Here is a 22,928-nt window from a genome sequence, read left to right on the forward strand (position 1 = left end):
CTGTACATTCATATATGCAAGTCTGAGCGTCACTTAAATGCAGAGGCAGCTTGTGCTCGGAGCGATAAGGGAATTTTCCTGTGAGTCACAAGCAACTTCTCTCTGAAGGTTTGAGGAACGTAAAAGGAGAGCTGTGGGACTGCAATATGCTGTTGCTCAGCACTCCTCTCCCTGCCCATTTATTTCAATGGCACAGGTATCTGTATTTAACCCTTCCAGCTGTTTGTCATCCTCTACCATATGTCATCCTGACCGTCCAAGCCTGAGGCGCTGAGGTCAATTTACTTTTGTTCAATGTACGGAGCTGAAATGAAATGGAAGCGGCCCTGTGGTAGCCGTAACAGTCACCTAATGTCTGCAAACTGGCAGCTATTCTGTGGATTGAGCAAATTGCTCAGAATGGACTCAAACCAAATCAAGGCAGGGTAAAGGTTGGAGGACACTTACCGCCGTCACCTCCTTCCAGTGCCTTTGATGTTTGCTCTTTGAGTCGCTCGGCCTCGTGCTTCTTCCTTCTGTGTTCCTCTAGTTTGATCTGCAGGTCCTCAGCTACCTGCTGAAGCTCTCTGAGCTGCGCCTGCACAGAGACGATGTAAACACAAACAACATCTACAATCAGCATTACATGGCAAACATTCCAGCTGCCAGACACTTTCAGACCTATCAAGCACAGCTGGAGTCATAGTTGGCTACTTCAATGCTCTTCTAGTTTACAGTAGGTCTGCAACTAAGTGATATAATCATACTTCTTCCCTAATACTATCCTTAATTTGTGGCACATACAGTATCTAAACAGAAAGCACAATTTTAAATTCTGGTTTGGGACATTTTTATATAAAAATGTTTAAAAGCAAAAAAGGAAAGAAGCTATATATATATATACATATATATTTTTATATATTAGCATTTGCATCTTCTTCAAACGACTGTACAGCCTCAGAGAGCCAATAGCAAGGCTGTAGACTCTACAGTCGTTGGCACAGAGACAACAGACTTATAGCCCCCATAGTACTTACAGAAAGCAGCGCCTGAATTGACACTGACAGGTTTCCAAGATTGAACCTGCCTCTCTTCCTATCTCCCTCTCTTTGCCTATCTTTCTTTATGCATCAATATATCTACCTATCTACCTCCAAACCAGAACCAGCCCGTGTGTTTACAAAAACTTGTTCGACAACACCCGGCTCTGCACAATGGACTATTTAAATCACTTGCGTCAGGAGGTGTTGCTGTCACACCAAATATGACAGCTTTTGACAACCAAGCATAACCTATCATCACTCTCTGTAATGGACCAATTAATATGAAAGAGCAGCAGCTCCTTGTTCGTGTGTGTGTGTGTGTGCGTGCGTGTGTGTCAATACCGCCTTCCAATCTCTCCTCAGAGACTCTCATAATGCAGTGATGGATTCTGCTTGGTTCGGATAGGGATGACTACCTTTCTAGGCCACGCTGCTTGCTTAGCCACCTTCAGTTTGCTGCAGTGATTTATGGGCTCCATTTTGAGTGAACAAGAACACATTTACTTCTGAGTAACACTCAGAACATATAAAAAGTTCCTCCACAGTGTTTAAATACTTTATAAAACCACCAGAATTAATTCCTGGCACATATTTGTGTTTCCATAAACAAAAAGACAATTTTTCATCAAACCACATTAAAATATCTGAGCTCTATAAAAAAACTGGTTAGTCATATATTCATCCTCCCGGAAAGCTGTAGTACAGTTTAGACAAAAATAAAAATTTAAAAAAGCACTAAACATTCCTCTGAAATCCTGACAAAAAAAAATACACAAAGCTATGTTAAATAGAGAAAATCACTTTAAAAAAGACTGAGGACTAGCAAATGCTGCACCCCATTTCCTGCTTTAAAATAAACACTTAGAGTGGGCCAATCAAAAGAAAGATAATCACAAACCTCCACAAAGAGGATTTTATTGAATACCAATTTGTATTCAATTAACAGCAGCGTTCCCATCTCTGCTGGTTCCAGGGCACACAGTGCTGACATGCCACACTCAGCATTCATTGTGTAAAGTATAATTTGATTAAAAAGTTTTCTAGTGTGCCGTTTCTTTAACAGCAGATTCTTCTCTAACCCGAGGACCATGGGAGGAGTTCACTTTTGAGTCATTGTGTAAGGCTTCCGAGACGAGGCCCCTGAAGTAACCCCGCCATATCAACAGAGACACACTGAGCGAAGAGGATCACAATGTGCGGCGGGGCTCGGAGAGCTGGGTGACACTTCAGCCTCGATCTGCCAATCAGCCGCCGCAGAGAAAAAAACATGGGAAAAAAAAAAAAAGAGAACAGAACAGAAAAGAAGGGTGCAGGGTACACACTCAGAGACTATCAGCTGGCAAATCAGACATTTGTGAGCGTGTGTGTGTGTCTGGCAAAATGTGGCCTTTAGTCAAAATGTCTGTTGTCAAATAAGTGGCATCTTTTCAACTGTACCTTTCAGGACAAGCAGTACATGTTTTAAACAACTTTTTTTTTTTTTAACAAATGCTGCTGTAAAATGCTTCGAAGTACTTGAAATAAAATGATTTCTCACATAATCAATGCACAAAATAACACAAGGATTCAGGGCAGTCCCTGTGAAGGTCAAAACTGTGAAATGTGCAGCAGAAACATTTTCCACATGCCAGTGAGTCCCTCACAATCCCAACTGAATATTGTTTTAAAAATGGCCTTAACTACATGTTAGCCAATACTCTGGTTGTACAAAATTCAGTTTTCTATTACTAATACACTAAAAAGGGAAAATTAACTTGCAAGTCGCAGTACGTGAGCCAGACTTGACCATCAAACATTGGTGGGAGGGTAACTTGTATTTCCTAAAGCACAATAATGCATTAAGTAATGGGACCGCTGAAGCAGTAAATATAACTTACAAACATCTAAAGACATCCTCAGCTGCCAAATTTACCAATTTAATTTGCACCGAACTCCAGGGCTCCAGTTTCTAATTTGGCCTAGTGCTTGTTGAACTGAATGTGAAAATGCAGAGTAGGGGAAAAACTGTGAAGCAGTTTCTGCTTCTATTAAAGCTCTGTAAAAGAACATGTTTATTCCAAATGGCCTTGATCACGCAGGTATTTGTTTACTTGTGCAGATAAACATTTACTCCTTATTGATTTAAAGTGGGTGCAAATGAAGCACAGCCAAACCCGAAATACTTAAGAATATATATTAAATGCAAAGCTTATGGCAGAAGATGAATATGATGATGTTGACTGGATAAAGATGACAGTACAAACTAGCACTGTTAGGACAGGAGCTGTACTATATTCTGAATACAATCATAATATACCGATATGTTTGTTATGCTAAAATGGCAACAAATTGACCAATTAAAACACAGTGATACTGTGAGCTAATAGCTGGGAAAAGGCTTTTCAACAGTCCTGAACATATCACATTGAACGCATCACGTTGACAGGGCAGAAACTCACTGCACAGCAGGCTAAGGTTGGTGCTGAAAACTGCACAGCAGATGCCCATAGCAGCAGGTGCCATGAACATGTTTGGTCACAAAAATATCATAAAGCACAAGCTGCTCATTTAGACCAAGAATTCTCGGAGCGCAACACATATAAAAGCAAATTAACCTCAATGTCCCTATCAATCAAGTGTGTTAGCTAGCAAGCCAGGTAATAACACAACAGTTACTCACTGGCAGGTAGCCAAGGTGAAAAATTAATTAAATCTATTGAGGATAACTGAAACAATATCTACTCACAATAGCTACAAAGTAAAAGCACATTGGTACATTTTATGATAATTTTAGGGGCAGTCTTCTGTAATTTGTTTACTGACCACAATGAAAAGACAGGGGAGAAAGAGGAGGAAAACATCATGCAGCAAAGTGCCCTGGCTGGGACATTGCAATGACAGGTGCTGAAAACCAAATATTAGACTCCAAAACAATGGTATTTCAGGGCAAACAACCCACGATGCAGTGCATCCAGAAAGCAGCTTTATCAATTTGTGCAACAGTTCATAGTACATGGGTTCACCAGTACATGGGTACATGGGTTGACTGAAATGGGCTTCGATTACAGCCAGGCATCTATTATGCAGGCTACAGGACACGATATTCACCCTAATGTATAAACTAATATGTTACAGATGCAGCATTTTACTCAAGCTAGCGGCGTGACTGTGAATTCAAACTGAAGTTTACTGTTTCCCCAGATAATATATCCTAATGACTTTAGTGAGCCCCTGGCATTTTCTCTAGCACCACCATGAGGATGACATTTGTGCTTTTGAACATGTTTACCATGTTCAGAAATCGCCACTGTGCCTAAGTACAGCTTCACGCTGCAGCTAATGTGGCTGCACACTCTCAGGCTTGTTGTTCCACAAACCAGAGCAAACAAAACTGAAGATGATCACATCAAACCAAAAAGGTCTGAGAAAACGATGTCAAAGAAAATTTGTAAAATACTGTCACAAGGACATTTAAGAGACATTTAGACATTTTGATCATTTAAGGTAAATCCAGGGTCAGCTTCCAGAAACATTTTACTGATGCAGTTAACATAACACAACCATTGAGGGTGGTACCAAATCTTTTCACTATAATGGAAAAAACTGAAACTATGAAAGCTCAGAATTATTGTACATTTCAGGACTTTAGAGTTACTGATCATACACATGTACAACAAAGGAATATGCCTTGAGTGGTGCTCCAAGAGCGTTTTATTTTATCATGTGAAAACCTGCCACTGTATTGTTACAAAGCAAATTTATTGTGTGGCACTTAGGAGCTCCTCTTGTCTCCTCACTGTTTCCAAAAATGCAAATCAGTTCTTCTATATTATTGCTTTGGTATTTTTTGGTTCTTTATTATTAAACCTCTCCACTTAGGGTGTCTCCCTTTCCCAGCAATTTAAGGTTACCTGTTTTCTCCTAATCAGGGGATTCAGTTTAAATATATAGGCTGCCTTAGACTATATATAGACCACTTAATGAATGTAGTGTATATTTTGTGCAGGTCAAACTCAACACAGTTTGAACTACACACAAAAAAGTTACTAGTGTTCTCACAGCAGGAACAGGATAAAGCTTTTCTGCGGGAAACCCCTGATGACTTGATTTTAAAACTACATGCTCTATGGTAGTATTTACTTTAGCAGAATACAGTGTACCTGCTTCTCCCTCCAGAGCAGCACTCCCTCCTCAATCAGTTGCTGCTTGAGTCGCAAACCCTCGTCCAAGGTCCTCATCTGGCCCTCCACGTATGCTCGCTCTCTCTGTCCCAGATTCCTGGAGGAGAGCGAGTGAGATAGAGAGAGAGAGAGAGAGAGAGGAAGAGGATGCACACTCCCATCATTACTGAGAAAACATCGACCACCCCTGCTACGGTCATTGAGATGGCACAATCCAATTTTTTAAGGGCCCACAATACAGCAGGAATCCAAATGGGAAAATAGAAAAGTAAATAAGATGGGGGCTGATGCTCTGTGGCTGAACTAAATTGTTTTTGAAGTCTAGCAAACACAATATGAGTGTGGACCTTGTGAAAACATAATGAGATATACTCTGCTTGTATATGGTTTTGGGGCGAATGGCAGTGGATTAAATAATAGAGAACTGTCAACAAAAGAAGTGGGATACAGCATTAGAAGTTACATTTACACAGCGAGCTTCATGTCAGCATCAGAGTATGGTCAATCTTTGTAGAACAGTGGAGAAAAGATGATAAATATGACCCGGCAGGAGTCTGCAGTCTTATAAATATTCTTATTCACGGCTCACGATCTCTGTTGCACATCATTTATATCCTAAAGAAACTAAATTATCTGCATGAGAAACACCTCCGGATGAGAGTACAATTTACAGTAGGGAAAGGAATGTGTAATGCGGTGGTGAGTCAGATGTGTCTTTGTCATGGATGAACTCTTTATATATGTGATGCATTTACAGTACATTACAATAGACAGTCTGAACCACATCAGGTTTTTAAATCAGTGACACCATGCCCCCTGGTGGCACAATGAATGAGTCACTCTAACATGGGTGCAGCACAAGAACACCCTATCACACTGATGCTATGATAAACAGCCTTATTTTAAAGTCAAATTGGATTTTTAAATAACCTGCATTTTTTATCAAATGGCCCAGAAATGCACAGTTTTTAATATTTCCATAACAGAATGGACTAGGTGAATATTTCTATAGCTATGCATGGGCCTCTAATAACATATTGTGAGTCAAAATCTGCATGTGTTATTTCATAAATATTGAATCTCAGTTTTCAACTGACCAGCAAGTGTTCTGGCAGTGAGCGTGGCTGTTGTATTCATCTGAAGCATCGCAGCAATCTGGCGAGAGACACAGGAGAAACCAATCCAATGCACATACACGAGAACAGAAGAGCATACAACACATTAACAAGGAGAGGTTAGCAATGTGTGTTTATAAAATTTGACAATAGAAAAAAAATAACAAACCTAAAAACACTTCAAGAGGAAGTCAGGATAATTTATTTTCAGGTACTTTTTGGAGCAAAGTATCACTCTAATTTGCTCCTAAAAAATGACCAATTTGACCACTACACTCTTTTATTTTCCAACATGAAAATGATGTTTCACTATTATCACTATTGTACAGATAAAGTGATTAATTGAGAAAATAATAAGCAGGTCAAGACAATTTGACATTTTGGGAAATATGCTTATTCACTTTCTTGCCGTCAATTAGACAAAAGGATTTTTCACCATTAAATATAAAGTTATCCCCGAATGCAAGTTAGCTTAGCATAGCACAAAGACTGGACACATGAAAAAGGTAACTAAATCTGCCTTCTAGCGTCTGCATAGCTCACAAATTTACATATTATGTTGTTTGTTAATTCATACAAAAACATAAGAGTAAAAACCAGAGCCAGGCTAACTGTTTCCCTGTGTTTCCAGTGTTTGTGCTAAGCTAAGCTAATGAGATACGAGGGTGGTGTCAATTTTCTCATCAAACTCCCAGAAAGAAAGTAAACAGTTCTTTTAATCATAGCTCCAGCGGTCAATAACAGTATCCTCAAAATTATCACGAACTGGATTGTGTAGAATTTGTGTTAAATTTTGATATCAGCCAATATCAACCAATAACAGTAATTAAATTGCACATGTACGGGCCTCACACCAATTGTCTAAACTAACTAGTAAAACTGACAAATGAGTACTCTCTTTAGTGCAGACAACGTTGATCTAGCCAGTCACTTCTCATCCTCAAAGACGGAGATTAGATCTTTGTTTCTGCAAGATATCTCTCTCTGGTTCAGAGAGGGTCTCTTGAGATCAGCCACTTACAAGATCAGCTGTATGGTGTTTTGTAAGTGCTCAGATCAGGCTTTCGCTCAGATGTTTTAATCCAAAAGAGTGGGCACAGTGTGAAACTTCTCAATTATCCAGGACCCCACTGGTGACCAGTGGAACGAGAGCGTCGCAGCCCAGAAAAGGAAGCAAATGAAAACTTCTCAACAACCAGTCAAAGAGGAAAAGCGATGACTCGTTAGCTATTAAGTGGCTCCATTCAAGGCAGGGAAAGTATGAGAAGACAAGTGGGAGTAGAATAAAAGGAGAGAGGAAAGGGAGACGGCAGCTTTGAGAAATATTCCCCTACTGTTATTTCATTCTTCATTCCTTCAATTTTTTCACCCACTATGGTAGCATGCCATCTAATGCTGTCGAAAGAGAGATGTCGACAACGGAATGTATTGATTTTTATCCAAAGTGGAGAGCTACTGGAGAACAAAAGTAGATGAGAAGGGGGGCTGAAAACTATCTGATTAGACACATAGTGCGGCAGATTTTACAAGAAAGAACGGAGAAAAGCCTTGAGGAAGAGGATGGGATTTTTTTCAAGGAAAGCTGAGTGAGGAGAGCGAGTGTGTACACGCCTGTATGTGTGTGTGTGTTAGAGCTGAATGTTTTGTTTGCTGTTTCTACTTCATCTGTTTGTTCGTGCTACAAAAAGGAGTGACAGTGTGTACACGAAAATGTCAGCTCCTTGACATCATGTAGAATATGAATTCCCGCCCATGTCTGCAAAACACTCAGAAGGTGGAAAAACAAACAATACAGCACTTAAACTAAGAAAATGAGGACTTGAACTTACTTTGATTAAAACCTCACAACTGCATACATAAGAAAATTATTTCCAAGATATTTAGAGTATACTCTACATTATACCTTTCCACCGGATATTTTAATGAAATTAGACAGTGACTCATTTTCTCCAAGAATAAATCTGTCACTATGACTCTCTAAAGCCCTTGTTGTCCTTGAAAAATGCTGCGGCACATAAACACTTGTATCCATCGCCTCCTTCAAAAGTTTATTAAAGTCAACTCTCAGCAGAGTATTATCTCTTCTGCTATAATGCAATATAAAAAGCCTTACCACAGATGCCATCATTGACTCGCGATGATGGGATGTAGTGTGGGCGGAAACCCAGATTGGTGCAGTAGAATCGACCACGAGGACAGGCTGACGTTCCTACACGGGTCCAGGAGCAGAGGTCAGCTTTACACAATAAAGTAACTTCCAGCAGCAAATTAATCTAATCAAAACTATTCATGATATCTGCACAGAAGCTACATCCTGTTGTTGCTGTTATTGTTGTTACAGCCGGTTGTGCAGATGATGCTGCAGTTTTGGTTTGGTTTCTTTGGTTTTATGATTTTCTTGTGCTTACTTTTTTTTTTTTACAATAACTGTCAAAGAAAAGTGTGTCTCACACCCTTGTTCAGTAGTGGCAGGAGTTTAAAGCTGTCGTCTAAAGGGGAGAGACATTCCCTTTGCCTTAACTGCAAACTATGAATGTATTCTATAATCTTGTTTTGAATATGTAATGAGGTATACTTTGACTAGAATCACCTACCTAATGGTTGTATGTCTCTGCCAACCAGTCCAGCTGCACCTTATTTATGTGTGAATTCTTGAATACCAGTCAAAAACATGTTTTGTATGGTCACAATGACCTTTGACCTTTCACAACCAAAATCTAATCAATTCATCCTGGAGTCCGAGTTAAGGTTTGTACCAAATTTGAAGGAACTCCCTCAAGGTGTTACTGAGATATGGCATTCACGAGAATGGGACAGACAGACAACCCGAAAACACACTGCCTGTGGCCACAGCAGTCACTGGCACGAAGGCATAAATAGGCCACTGTTTTGCAACTTTTGGGTGTAGTACAATGCATTTTGCGATTATTTTTAAGTGTTACATACACAAACATGGTTTGAATCACTACATGAAAATTGAACACCTCAAAATATATCAACTTGAGGCCCAGGAAATGTTCTCCTTCTTTTCCTCTTTCCACTGCACTGGACTGGCTCTATCAGCTATTAACATTTGTCTCTAAAATCTTACTGTAGATTATAATGTCAACATGCTAAATTTAGATTCAACCACATCTTAATATCTTCATCGCCTTACATCTGAGGCAAGCAGGGAAGTTCACAGTTGTTTACAGTGATGTTGCAGAGGTTAGAATTGCTCAAGTAGTATGTGACAGCATAACAGTAACATAGGCAGATCATGGGCTTTGGCTGAAAAGTACATACACCCAAACTCTTCAAAACGCACAGAAACATTTGCATTAAAAAGAGCATGCACAAGGGTATAGCAGAGACTATTAACATACACTGTTGTGCATAAACTGAATCATCCTCATTGATATTGATAATAAAGCATCTGCTGCTAAGGCTGGAACTCAAAAGTGGTGCTAATTTGACACACCTCATCTCTTTTAAAATAGGTGAGTGTGAGATTATTAAACAGAAAATTAAGATCATTATTCATCTCCAAATACCAACTTCAGCTGGGGAGCACTTTTAACAAAGGAAATGTACCACAAAGTACACTGATAAACATTTCTACTACGATGTCGCTTTAAGGTTGCTCACATTCTCAAACATTAATGTCCTACAAACAGCAATTGTGTGTGCAGTAATTATTAACAGTGTACTGTGACAGTGATGGACACACAGTTTCCTAACATTGGTAAACAGGCACCCACTCTCCCTTAGCTTAATGTTTTACCTGGTTCATCAGAGCCATCTTCACAGTCGCAATAGTCATCGTTCACCTGCTCAAAGGGGATGATCTTTGAGCCATCAATGCACAGAAAGGACTTCCTCTCTCTGTAGAACCGTTTGTCTGTTACACAATAAAAACATTGCACACTGATGCTTGTTGATGACCTTGAACTGCAGCTACATTGCAACCAAAGAAGTGGACTGAAAACAACGTGTTGCATCTATAACATTCATAAAAACACAGTGCTGAAGTGCTGAATCCGTGATAAAATACCACTGAAACTACCTTTATTAAACTACTCATTCTGGTATCATTGCTATTACTATGAACAAACTTTAAATGCTGTGTACAGCTGTTACAATACATCTGTAGTGATGACAACTTCATAATCACTTGCTACACCGTTACCTGCGTTGAAGCTGAGGAGCTGTTTAAGTTACAAACGCTACATATTGCAGCCTTTATATTTGCTGACAGCTACTTAGCTTTCAAGCTAGGTGGTAGGGGACAATGAACTTACAGGACGAAGATATTCCTCTTACTTTCCGCGACTCTACGTAACCACACCACAAGGCAGCTGCGATAATGATGTGGAAACGCATGACAGAGGGCAGAATTAAAGACTGTCTCCCTCCTGTCGCATAAAAAAAAAAAACCCCGCTCAAATGTGTTTAAAACTCATGATATGCACCCGACATTTAAACTGGACATGTCCACGACTTCCTGAAACAAGCGGTCACATGGCGCCACTGCGGCTTCCTATTGGTTTTTATTCGATTCCTTAAACCAATCACGAGTGAGATGTGCTTCTGAGGCGGAAAAGAGAAACACTTCGTCAATGACGTTTAGAAAACGGTGTTTGTGGGTTCTGTATTTCAGTAAATAAATAAATGACTCTCTCGTTTTATGGTTTATAAAAGAAGTCTGTGAAATGCATACTGGGATACATTGTGACCAACAGCAGGTAGTGAGGATACACAAACAAGAACAACAAGAAGCGGCGGGAATTTCTCTCCAGCAACCAAATACATTGTAAACATACATTGTGTCTATTCACTCACTACATTGTGATGAATGTACTGATTCCTTGATGTTTTAACTCTAACCCTAATATCCCTCCACACCTGGTACCCCTGCCTTGTTTGTGCACACAGATTTTACTTTATAAGACCATAGCTTATTGCGTGGAATCATATGCATTTTAATTTTCTCTTAAAAGATAAGTCAGAATACATATCAGGGGATAAATTAACTGAAAAAAAAAAACATGTGACACGTCCCATTTTAGAAAGGAACATTGCAAATAGTTATGTGACATGGTCAATTTCTCACTGGACATGTGAGCATGTTTTTGTATTAGGCAGCTTACACTGGTGTGTTTATAGCTACGGCGATACACCAGTCTGTAAATCATGAACACAAATAAGACAAGTACATCTTTTAACGACTTTATTAACAATAAAAAATCTTTACAAAATGTACACAAAAGAAACAAGTAAGTTGTCAGAATGCAGCGTGTTTAATCAGCACTGTGGCTGTGTTTGAGGCACTTGAAAAGCGATTTAAAGGTAAATCTGAAAGCCAATTTACAATATTATTAACAAAAGAAATAACATTTCGTATGGCTCGATTTATAATGTGTCATTTTTCATTGTTGAGCCGTGTGTAAAGGCCTGTATTGCACAGTGACTCCTTGTTCTGGAGGTAAGAAAGGTCACGGATCATGCCTGGAAAAGAATAGGAGTCCAAGGTCGGACGCAGTGGAAACACTGGCATTAGTCCGGATGTCATGTACGGTGACATAAAACCTGCCATACCACCGTTTGCAGAGGAATAGGCCAGCCTCAAAGGGCTGACGCCGAGGCGAGGGCTCAGCCCGTACAGGCTGTCTCCACCGGCGGCCGTCGGTGGTATGTGGAGCGGGGAGAAGGCTGATTTGTTCCCCAGGGCACCAAGAGCTCCAGGCAAAGAGGGCCGGAGCGCATTTGGGTGGTTAGATAGAGACAAGCCATCAGAGTCAGCGTTGTTCTCTTTAGCGCTCAACACCAGTTCGATGGATTTGACAATGTCACCTTTGCATGTTCTCACCATAGACTCCAGGGTGTCCCGTTTCTGGTGGGGGAAGATCTTGGCCATGATGTCGGTGGGGTCGCGGTCCGGGCTCGGGTAGTCCTTGGGTTTCTCCGTCTCGCTCCCTGACTCCTGATCCGAGGGGGAGAGCGACCTGTGTGGACTCTCTGTGTGGTCCGAGCGCTGATCAAACACCGGGGATGGACTGGTGCTGTCATCAGTGAAGGAGGTGGTGTTGTCTTTGCTTGGAGAAAGCTCCTTCTTGCCACTTGGGGAGGGCAGCCGTGTGGTGTGGGGCGCAAAGAGGGGTCGACCCATGAATCCGTTATAAAAGTTGTACTTGCTCAGTTTGTCATCTGAAATATGGATTCAAGAAAGACAGGTTATTTAAAATTGAAATAAAAAAAATTGCATGGAAAGATATTCCAATCTGTGTGAAAACAATGTAAACTGTAAAAACACTTAACTGAATTTATCTCAACTACAAGAAAACAAAATACCAACAGACGACTGTGAATATTAATTCAAAATATGATAATAAGATATGATGGGATTCCTCAACATTTTTCTTGACAAGAGTTGGTGAAATAATTTCAGAACATGTACTTTTCATTTCAGCTTACCGTCTTTTTGGTTCTCTGTTCCAAAAACGTCAAAACTGGGAGCTGTTGCGGTGTTGCTGGTGGTTGCTGGCACCCCGGGGCCTACAGGTGACCCCTGAGGGATCCCCGCTTCCCCTCCGATCCCTGAACCGGGGTACAGGAGCCGGAGCTCCCGGGCCTCGCTCTCCTCCTGAGCCTGCTGCCTCCTCAGTGCCACCTGAGCGGCCATCACCCGCTGCCTCTCCGCAATGAGGGTGCACTTTGCGCACACGCAGTCTCTCCAGCGACAGAAGCGCTTGTGGCCTTTCAGCGCGGAGACCACGCCGTGGTTCCTGCATCTGGCGCACTTCGGGGTGCGGGGGTATCCCCTCTCCAGCGCGGGATTACAAGCCCGGAGGAAGAGAGGTGGAGGGCGCAGGAGGGAAGGGGGCACCTGCAAGCCGCCGAGCGGGTTGGCGGTGTGCCCGGCGAGGCCAAGCGGTCGGATCCTGCTGTCCATTGCCGGAGAGAAAGTTAAAAAAAAAAAAAAAAAAGAAAAGTCTTCGGGCGGTCCAATACAGTTATTCAAGTGTAGTCATTCAAGTGGTGTGGCCTTCTCTCAGTGACTGGAGTCTCTCTACTGCCGCTGACACCCTGAACCAGCGCGCCTTAAGTGTCTCCTCTCCAGGTGGTTTGACATGAAATACAACACCCTCGTCACACCCCTTTCCGCTCCAGCTTCTTAACGCCCTATCATGTTTATTTGCATCCCGGATGAATAGTGGTCTAATCTGATGCAACTGAGCCTATATGCAGCTGCAGTGCAGGAAAAAAAAGCGAGGCCTACTAAGACCAGCCTCTGCATGATCTTTAATTCCACTTTTAAAATTGTGATCTGGGGGAAATTACATTCAAATTTGCATTGAGGTTTGGGTTGTTTTAAGATTTACAGGGATTTATTATGCACTACTACTATGCAGTAGCAGTAACATAGTAGTGACTGTGTGTAGCTGCTATGCAAAATGGTGGACTTTGTTGAATTAAAGGAAAGAAAACCATGTTGCCTCAGGTCAGCTACATACAAAGACCCCCTTTGGTTGCCCTACTGAACAATGAATATTCACTATTAGGATGTTTTTAACACAACAATGGCACTAATAGCCACAAAAGCAACAGGTAATTATCTACCTGGTTATTCTGTTGAACAAATTACCTTGACAAAAGGCCCATCTGTCAACAAACACCCAGTGAGATTGGTGGGTAACTAATCACACCTTGTCACATGTTTCATTCATTTCTCTGCGTTCAAACAGGATCCAGTTACAAGCAACAGATTGCCTTACTGTTATTACACGCAAAACAACTTCAGCATAATGTGACAAACACAGCGGCAGTAGCCAAGGGAAACACATCACTAATACATTGTCACCCATGCTTTTGCACAAATGCACACAGTCTTTCTCAATAATGCACACCCTGTAGTGTTGTTCGGTCTAACAGCCCGGCAATACACACTATTAATTCATTACAACTATAACAATACATTAAACTGAGATGTTCTATTTATTTTGTACATCTCAGTGTGTGTGTGTGTGTGTGTGTGCGTGTGTGTGTGTGTACTGCATTCACTTGCACTTTTCTGTGCTGTCATGTGACACCAAAATAATGAATAAAATGTTAATAATGATACTATCCACGGCTATTAGACTTCTCTTAATCATCTGTAGATGTAAGAGCGAGACTTCAGCGGCTTCTCTTGGTCTCCTTGTAGTTCTGTCTCCCCTAGACTCCCTCTGAATAATGGATGTGGGTTAAAGAAGCTGTGGATGGAAGCACTCATCCCCCTTGTGGCGTTTTACTGAGATAATGAATCCCTAAAGGGCATCTCTGAGGAGGTCTGCTACAGCACAGGCCAGAAGAAATTGCTTATTGTATAATACACAATGATTTAATGCAGATATAGCTGTTATTAGTCATTAATGTTACTACTTACCACACTGCTAGGTTTCAATTTGCTGATAAAAGAAGCTTGCTGTTCTGAGAAATAAAACTTTTGAGACTGATGCTACTTTTTACACCTCTCCCTCGCATGGACGCCTGCTCCATCAGTCCCCGAGTGATGGATCTTATCGGCAGCATACTGCACCTCCCTTCTTCACAGTGTGGGGAGATATGCACACCTGCACACATACAATCATGCATGTACCGATGCAAAGTGCAAACACATATTGTGCAAAAACACAATCTCTGGTCTTAGGTGTGTACAGGCATTTGTCGTAACAAAAGCTTCTTGATAATGACTTTTATGGAAAGAGGCTTTGAGAGGCGAGTCTGCTATTTGCAGAAAGATGTACCAGAAGTTATGAGGCTTAATAGATAGGGGTTGGTACAGACTCACTCCAGCTGTGCAGGACAAGAAGATAATCTGAAATGCATCCATCAGCAGAGAGTACGTCTGCTCCTGAAAACATAAATAAATGCCAGTGATGCAGATGCTGTGCGGACGCACATGCAGCCTTTATCATTTCATCCACTGTGAAGTGGAATTTGAGGTTTGGATTTGTGGCTGGGAAGTTTATCCAGGCACATTAAGCTGCTCTCACCTGGCTTTTTATACAGACCACTTAGGGTGTTTATATGGACCAGTTACAGCTTTTTCTTGCAAGGAGGGTGGCTGGAAACAGCATGGTATAAATGTGTTTTCCGCCATATATTGAGCTCTTGGAACAGCTCATATTGAGTCTTATTTTCTAATTCCCCAGAGGAGGAAAAGGGGACAAAAAGAGCCTTTTTGAGGGAAAGCCTCTATAAACTGACAAATGGATAAAAGCTGTAGTGTTATATTTACTCATTTACTGTCTCTTCTGTTTGTCTCTGGATCATAGGACTACAAGGCTGAGCCAGGCTGTTTAAAGTGCCTTCAATCCACATCAGTTTCACCTTGAAAATATTGTAATTTCTCGACTAGTTAGTGCCAGTCTACCATTTGATCACGTAGTACGCACTGCTGTTATCTGTGCATTTTAGCAAACCTTTAGTCCAGTTCATCTGTTTGCATGGATGATGTGTTTTTAGTCAGAATTTTTTTCAACCTCACCCCCAACACAGAACGAAGGGATTATCAGGGATAACTGCAGTTTGAGTAGATATGGCTAGACAGTGTCTTAATTGTGTTCTTAACAGATCTGCTCATGTCAGATATGGTGTTTCATCACAGCCATGTGCCTCCTAGGACAGGGCTTTATCAGTGCAGCTTCTTATCTGACACAAGGTGGCTGCTAATCTACTCACAAATCTCACAAAACCTGATTATGTCTCCCACTGTCAGAGAGATGGAGAGAGGGAGGGAGGGGGAGAGGTGAGAAGGTAAGGCTGAGAGGAAGAGAGGCTCATCATTTAACAGGAAATGATGGCATCTGGATTAATGGTCTTGTTATATAGTGTCCTATAAAGACAGTATACACTCATACTTCATATTATATGGTTTATCCAAATAGCTCCAAATCCTGCTTTGATTATTTGGATCTTCCCCAGCAGTTCCAAGTTTTCTGATGCATAAAGGATGAAAATCAGGTCATGTTATTGTTGCCAACTTTCAATCAGAAAAATATCCCAAATCCTCATGTGACACAACTCAGACATGGAAACATTTCAGCACCTTAAGTTTCAAGTCTGTCGCATTGTTTCTGAAGATAAAGCACTCACATTACAACAAAATTCCCCTTTCTTCCAGTATGTGAAGGGTCTTGACCTTTGTGTGTTTACTTTCTCATCTGTCACTTCACACCCTTGTCATTTAAGTGCCACACAGCAGCCTCCACTTCACTGCTGATGGTTGAATGGCCACCAATGATGGCCATCAGGTTGCTCAAGTTGGGTATAAAACACACATTTTTATTTGAATGTAACTTTCTCCCCACTGTTGCGCTTTTACGGCGCTGACGCTTTGAAAGCTCTGTGAAAAAAATCCCCCAAAAAACCAGAGTAAACTGATTTGTGTTCCATGTGATGTGTGTGGCCCCAGTGGAGTTCAACAAGCAACTTTGCTTTTAGTGGAGCTTTCAAGATTGTTTCCTCTGTTTTTATTTTTGTGCCAAGGGATGTTGACTGTTGCTGTGCTGTTGGACTTGGTTTCTCTGTTTACAACGCCTGGGGCATAAGTGACGCCTTTGCCAGCATCCTACAGAAAGATTCTCACACAGCTTTCTCTAGAGACCAGACTGGTAGCTTCCTTTGAGGTGCAAAGAATCACACTGAAATATGTAGCCTAAGTTTTATTCCAAAATAAAATCTTTGTGACATGTGACAAAAAATGTTGCATTTAATCTTAAAGAAAAATTGATTACACCAAAGTACAAGTAATAATGTTTTTTTTTTGTTTTTTTTTTAGCAGAGGATGCATTTATATTTATATATTTATATATTTATTTTTTCCATACTTGCACTATAATTTTTCTTTATACTTTGTACACTTTTCTTTTCATTTTGGGGGGAATATTGTAGCCTACTTTTTACTCCACTACATTTATTCGACAGCTATTGTTACTATTTAATTCACTTGAGTGTGTTTTCATATGCTAATCATATGGTAAATTCAGATGGTATAGGTCTAATTTAATGCTTTATATTAAACTACCTAAGAGTTTGTTCCAATGCAATAGTTTGTAGCAGTAACTAAGTAGCACCACGACAACAAGGAATGCCATTGAAATCCTGCTTAAATGTTCATTCATCTGTAATTCATAACAAAGTAACCTTAAGTATGTGTGCCTATGTGCATTTTGCTGATAGCACTTCCTTACTTATAAGGAATACTAACCCCGCTCTGTCCAAAGTTCAGAAATTCCCCTACAAGCGCTTCTACAGGACCATTTTCTCCAGTAGTTTCAGTAACACTTCATTTTTTCATTTCAGATTGTGTACAGATGAAACAAACCAGATACAGCTTGCTAATTGATGAGCTTTAGAGGTGCTAGAAGGTGAGTTTTGTTTCCGTTTGACAGAGCCAGGCTTGTTTAAAGTCTGTATCCTCAGCGAAGCTAAAGGCTCTAGCTTCATATTTAGCGTGTACACATGCGATTGGTCTCAATCTTCTCATTTAACTCCTGTGAAGAAAACAAATTAGCATATTTTACAAAATGTCCAATTATTGCTATGATCAAAAATTTTGAACTCAGTGCTTCTATCCTGCTGCGGGGTGTTTTCATGTTAAGGAAGTGCTAATTTTACTGAGTACTGAATCTTCCAGGATGATATTGCAACTATGGGTGGATGAAAATTCAGGCACTGACTGTGTGTTGCACCTAAAATTCATATAGTGGAGTTTGTTTTTTCTATTCAATAAAAAGATGACTGGCATCTTATTTCACAAGCCATGCAGAGAAAGGAAGCATCCATATTACACTTATACACACACCTGTGCATTTGAATACATGGGACAATAGATTTTTTTTTTTTCCAATTCCATGCCTTTCCCTTGGATTCTGTATTCTGCTATCTTCTGCCATCTTCTTGTCCCCTATTCAATATTCCTCCATTTACTCTCTTTCTCCTCCTCTCACACCTTTATTGGTGGTCTGAGTCTGGTAGGTATCCATCAGGGCCCCTCACTTAGCCTGGTAATGCCTCAGTGCCAGTGAACAATGGTGGGCCAAAGACAGCCAAGTTTGCTCATGAGGACTGTGTATGCATGTGTGTGGGGGAGTGGGTGGGTGGGTTGTGTGTGCACCCATGGGTGTACCTGTTTTAATCATGCATATTACATCTGCATCAACAAGGTGAATCTATAAGGAAATGCAGGTTCACTTTTACATACTGGTTCACTGTGTGAGTGTGTATGTTTGTGTATTTATTTAAGCGCTTTAAGTGCTAATGACGAGTGTGTGTGCGTGCGTGCGTGTGTGGGTAGGAAACATTAGTACCTTGAAAGGTTCTGGTCAGGTGCCAGTGAATGCAACCTTCACTGTCTAAACAGGTTAGGATTGAACCCTGAGAGTTCCTCATTCTGCACTTACCGTGGCTACACTCTCTATTTGTTTCCTGCCAAAGATGCTTCTTCTTTATTCAACAATACACTTACAAGGAGAGCTTTGCAGCTCAACAATGCATAACTTAGTGGCAGATGAGCACAACCCTCTGCGAAGGATTTGAAGAATCAGGTTTCTGAGTGTGTGTTTTTTTCAGTAAATTGTGACATTTGACAGAGAGCTAAGGAAGACATCAACAAAGGAATGGATGTGTTAATGATAGATACAACATGGGGGGGGGGCTCTCTTGGTACTATGCATACATGAACTTGAAAATCTCTCAATGCATTCTGGGAACACTGAGTCTTGAGTATGCCAGGTAATGGATAGATATTAAATATTTTATATATCTTATTTTGAGTTCTGAAGGTTTTGTTTAACCTTTAAAGGTGCATATTTCTACGTTCTACATTTACATAGCTTCTTTTGCTTCTGGCCAATGCACATGCATAAAAAAAACAGAAGCAACAGAGATTCTCCTGCCTCGTTCTCATACACAAATAGGCAAACAATCAGACCTCCAAAGTGTTGTTTACTCGGTCTCAAGGGAAGGGATCTGTCGTCATCCTAATGGGAAAGGACTCTGGTTAATTTCTGTTTGCTGAAGAGATTTCTGCCAGCTGTGAAGGTCTTCAGATGTCTCTACAATCAGATTAGAAGAAAATCCTTGCTGTAGGCCTGCACTAAATCTGATTGAGAAAGTTATGACAGCAGGGGAAAAATTCAACAATATATATGTCTTGATGAATTGCAACAATATCTGGCTTAAAGGGGCTAGCTCTGTCACCGAAACCGTTGTTTCTTGCCGGGAGTGGGTGGTGTTGATTGCCGCAACGAGTCGCTATTGTGAAGTCACGTTACACGCTGGGGCTAGCTGGTTAGCATGCTATCTTCAGTAGAAGAAAAGACGTGATAGAGACAAGAGTTAGCAATGCCAACGCTGGCTATGTAGCAATGGCTACACTTACAAATAGCTCCTTTAAAATGGCCATAAAAACAAAACGGCTTAAAGATCCTAAAATGCTCCAATAAAATGGAAGGAAATAGAGAACTAGTTGATCACTTTTGGCGTTCGTTACAAGAGGCAGCTATTCTCACATTCAAAAGCAGTGATGGTTATTCATTGTAAATACCAACATATTTATTATAGCAGCCTGAAGGAGAAACACTTTGTATGCAACCTCAAAAAAAGATATATGTGCTAAATGTGTGCTGTTGGTGCTGTCCTACACCTCCCACAGATCTAAGATACTTAACTGTTTCCTTCTTGCAATACCAGGACACAGTGTAACAATCTTAAACATGTCCAGATTGCAGTAACAGTATTAAAAGTGCAGAGGACCGTTGAGAACAAAACGACAAACACGGAAAGGGGGAGGTGAAGCATAAAGAAGGTGAGGTGAGTGTGCTATCAGATGAACACGGAGCACAGGGAGAGACATCAGCACTGTACATCTCTAACAGGGTGTTATGGGAAAATATTCCAGGCTTTCAGTTACAGACAATAACAGCTTAGAAATTGTTAAACATTGTCTCTGATAGCAACTGGCATCTGCAAACAGATCAGATGTGAGTTGCTACTGAGATCTGAGGGAAACATGAAACCGCCATAGAAGCGGAAGCATTTAGAGGACGGTTTGTGTGCGTGAAGTTTTTCTGAGAATATAGTATGTATATATTATTCCAGGTTATGATTCATGACATGTATGCTTTATGGGTTTAAATATGACTGCAAAGAACTCATGTTCTCAGTAGTTAACTGGAATATTCTTTCACAAAGAAATTAAAACATTTGTGAAGAGGTTTTGAAATACTGAGCAAGCCTGCTGTGCTTTGTCCCCAGCATACCTGTGACTCCATGTTTCACCTGAACTCTGTGCATTCCTCACAAAGGAAACCACTGAGACATGATAAACCTGTTACAGTTGAACAGAAAGATCACAGTACTTTCTTTATTTTTATCTGTATTCCCACAGTACACGACCCTCAGTCCAACGGATGCACAGACAAGCACATATGCAGGCATCTAAAATGTCACGCTTGGTTGTATTCGATTAAACAAATAAGCCACTGGAAATTGCAATAAGACACTCATTTCAAGATATGTATATTATGTCAACTTGTGGAAGAAATCCTTAAATGGTCTTTCATTATAAATATCACCTCCCAAAACTTGTAATTGCTCTTATTTTGGAACAAATAAATCACAATGAGCCCAAAAAGAGAATTCAACAAGACTTTACTGTCATATTTTATTCCATAAATTAAATACCTAACTGGATATTGTGTAGCATATGTCCTCAAACCTGTAGTGAGGTGTACTCTACTCCTGCACGAGTGGTCCTGATCATTAAGCAGCTAATAAGTACAATCATGTGAAAAAGAAGCAGGAGTCTATGCTGCATATCTGCCATTTCTTTTTCAAGTTATTACTATTATTTCCAAGATTACAGCTACCACTGAGAACACTGAGGTCATGTCCTCGGTGCCTTTGGTCTGGGAAAATAACCCAGCACCTTTAGCTGTTGGTAGGTAGCATTGTTAGAGCTGGAGATTTATTGCAAATGTGTGAGTACTGGCTCATTCCAGTATTCACACATTAGCACAGGTCGACGATTTACATTAGACTACTTTTAAGCCAAAAAAAGCTAACAAATAAATTCACAAGTTCACAATAGTTGAAATCTATAACTTAACAGGCAAATATGAAATATTCAAATATGATAATTTTTCAACAAACTTTCCTTTTGGTGTATGGGGGAGAGGCAGCACCTCAGTGGTTATTTCTAAAATTCTGGCTGGGACACTGGTTGTTAGCTGCCTGCTTGCAATTGGATATTGGATACAGCAAAGTCTTTTTCTTTATGCTTTAGAGTAAATTTATGTTATGCTTTCTACACACTCCACTTTTATACTTTTTTGTCATCACATTTCTGAATTGTCACGTAAAGTACCAGCCATTTTTGTTTCTGTTGTGCCCTGTCATGTTGGTCATGCAGGGAATTAGAAGAAGATTAAGATTTTCATTCATTTACCGTATTAATGAATAATAATAATCATAATAATGGCAGGAACAGGAAACAATTTGTACACATACTACAACTTCAAAACACTCACAGCACAACACAGCACAATGCATGTGAAAACTGCATTCAAAATATAAAAAGGCCTGGTGGGGATTTTGAAGTAAGATTTGTTTCCTTCACATTTAGTGCAGTTGGCACCAAACCATAGCAACATGCATCTACATGGACTGACACCTGGATATGGTTCAAAACCACTGGGGAACCACAGCCAGTCAGGTACAGAGACAGAGGAACAGATAACAATACACACTGCAGTCTATTCAGAAGTATAGACTGCAAAATGCTGGCTGCATGCAGATTAAACTCAGATAAAGGAAAAATACAAAATAAAGTGCTGACCACAGGTGTGAACAAAGCCCCATTTTCAAAAACATTTCCAAATGGGGGACTCGATGGATCTTTGGGGAACTTTTTGAAGATCTTACTCCTTCCCATCTACAAACTCAAAGATAAATGGGATCTTTTATCAGTTTAGAAGTATAATTGTACAACTGGAGTCCCAACATCAATGCGGGCTTTAGATTCTAAGAACTGCAACCTTAAGTTCACAGGCTTTAGGGAATTTATCTGATCATGACGCCCTGAATTGCAAACACAGCTTATCATTGCCATCGTTCACATTTTGGTTAAGATCCTCATGAAGCTTTAGAGAGTGTGAGAAAGTACTCCAGCGCAATTGAAGTTATAAAACTGTTTACAAACTTTGTAAAAGCTTGGATAAAAGACATTTTTATTGGATCATAAAGTCTGAAGTTTATCCTGGATCTCAGAATAAACTTCTCTTTTTTTTTTTTTTTTTTTGGAAAACAAATATATGAGTAGTCCTGTGTAAATCTACCACAGTGTAGCAATCAGAAGCCCTGGTACGTTGGAAATGTATTCATAAACAAATGAGTAACTACTGTTGCAGAAGGTTTGACAGTATCTTCAGCGTCTAATGGGAAGGATTAATCCATGAGGTATTTAACAGTCACCAGTGCTTCCTGTCAGACAAGCCTCTGGTATGTATCAGGGCTTTGTGTCCCAGCAACAAAACAGGTTAACATCATCATCATCATCACTTTGTTTTTGAATTGAAACTACAGGATCAGATGAGCAGCTGAAATCA

The 22,928-nt window shown here is 40.4% G+C and overlaps 2 protein-coding genes across 2 annotated transcripts in view; both read right to left on the reverse strand.

The window, feature by feature from the left end:
• Positions 1–10,715, reverse strand: part of LOC139606757 (glucosidase 2 subunit beta-like) — a 124,249-nt gene extending 113,534 nt beyond the window's left edge. Inside the window, exons 1-6 of the mRNA XM_071459079.1 lie at positions 10,578–10,715; positions 10,061–10,177; positions 8,411–8,506; positions 6,280–6,337; positions 5,162–5,279; positions 448–577 (exon numbers count right to left, since the gene is read on the reverse strand). Coding sequence (XP_071315180.1) covers positions 448–577; positions 5,162–5,279; positions 6,280–6,337; positions 8,411–8,506; positions 10,061–10,177; positions 10,578–10,659 — 601 coding nt within the window. The 5' untranslated portion in view covers positions 10,660–10,715. The remainder of the gene's footprint in view (positions 1–447; positions 578–5,161; positions 5,280–6,279; positions 6,338–8,410; positions 8,507–10,060; positions 10,178–10,577) is intronic.
• Positions 10,578–13,383, reverse strand: LOC139606758 (doublesex- and mab-3-related transcription factor A1-like). The gene is made up of 2 exons (XM_071459080.1): positions 12,751–13,383; positions 10,578–12,483 (listed from the first exon to the last, which is right to left on the reverse strand). Exons 1-2 carry the CDS (start codon positions 13,226–13,228, stop codon positions 11,699–11,701), a joined length of 1,263 nt encoding a protein of 420 aa, XP_071315181.1. The 5' UTR covers positions 13,229–13,383; the 3' UTR covers positions 10,578–11,698.
• Positions 13,384–22,928: the final 9,545 nt, after the last annotated feature.

Source organism: Trachinotus anak, unplaced genomic scaffold, assembly GCF_046630095.1.
Source record: "Trachinotus anak isolate AG129_WGS33_773 ecotype Australia unplaced genomic scaffold, CSIRO_AGI_Tana_v1 ptg000023l, whole genome shotgun sequence".
Taxonomy (NCBI): Eukaryota; Metazoa; Chordata; class Actinopteri; order Carangiformes; family Carangidae; genus Trachinotus; species Trachinotus anak.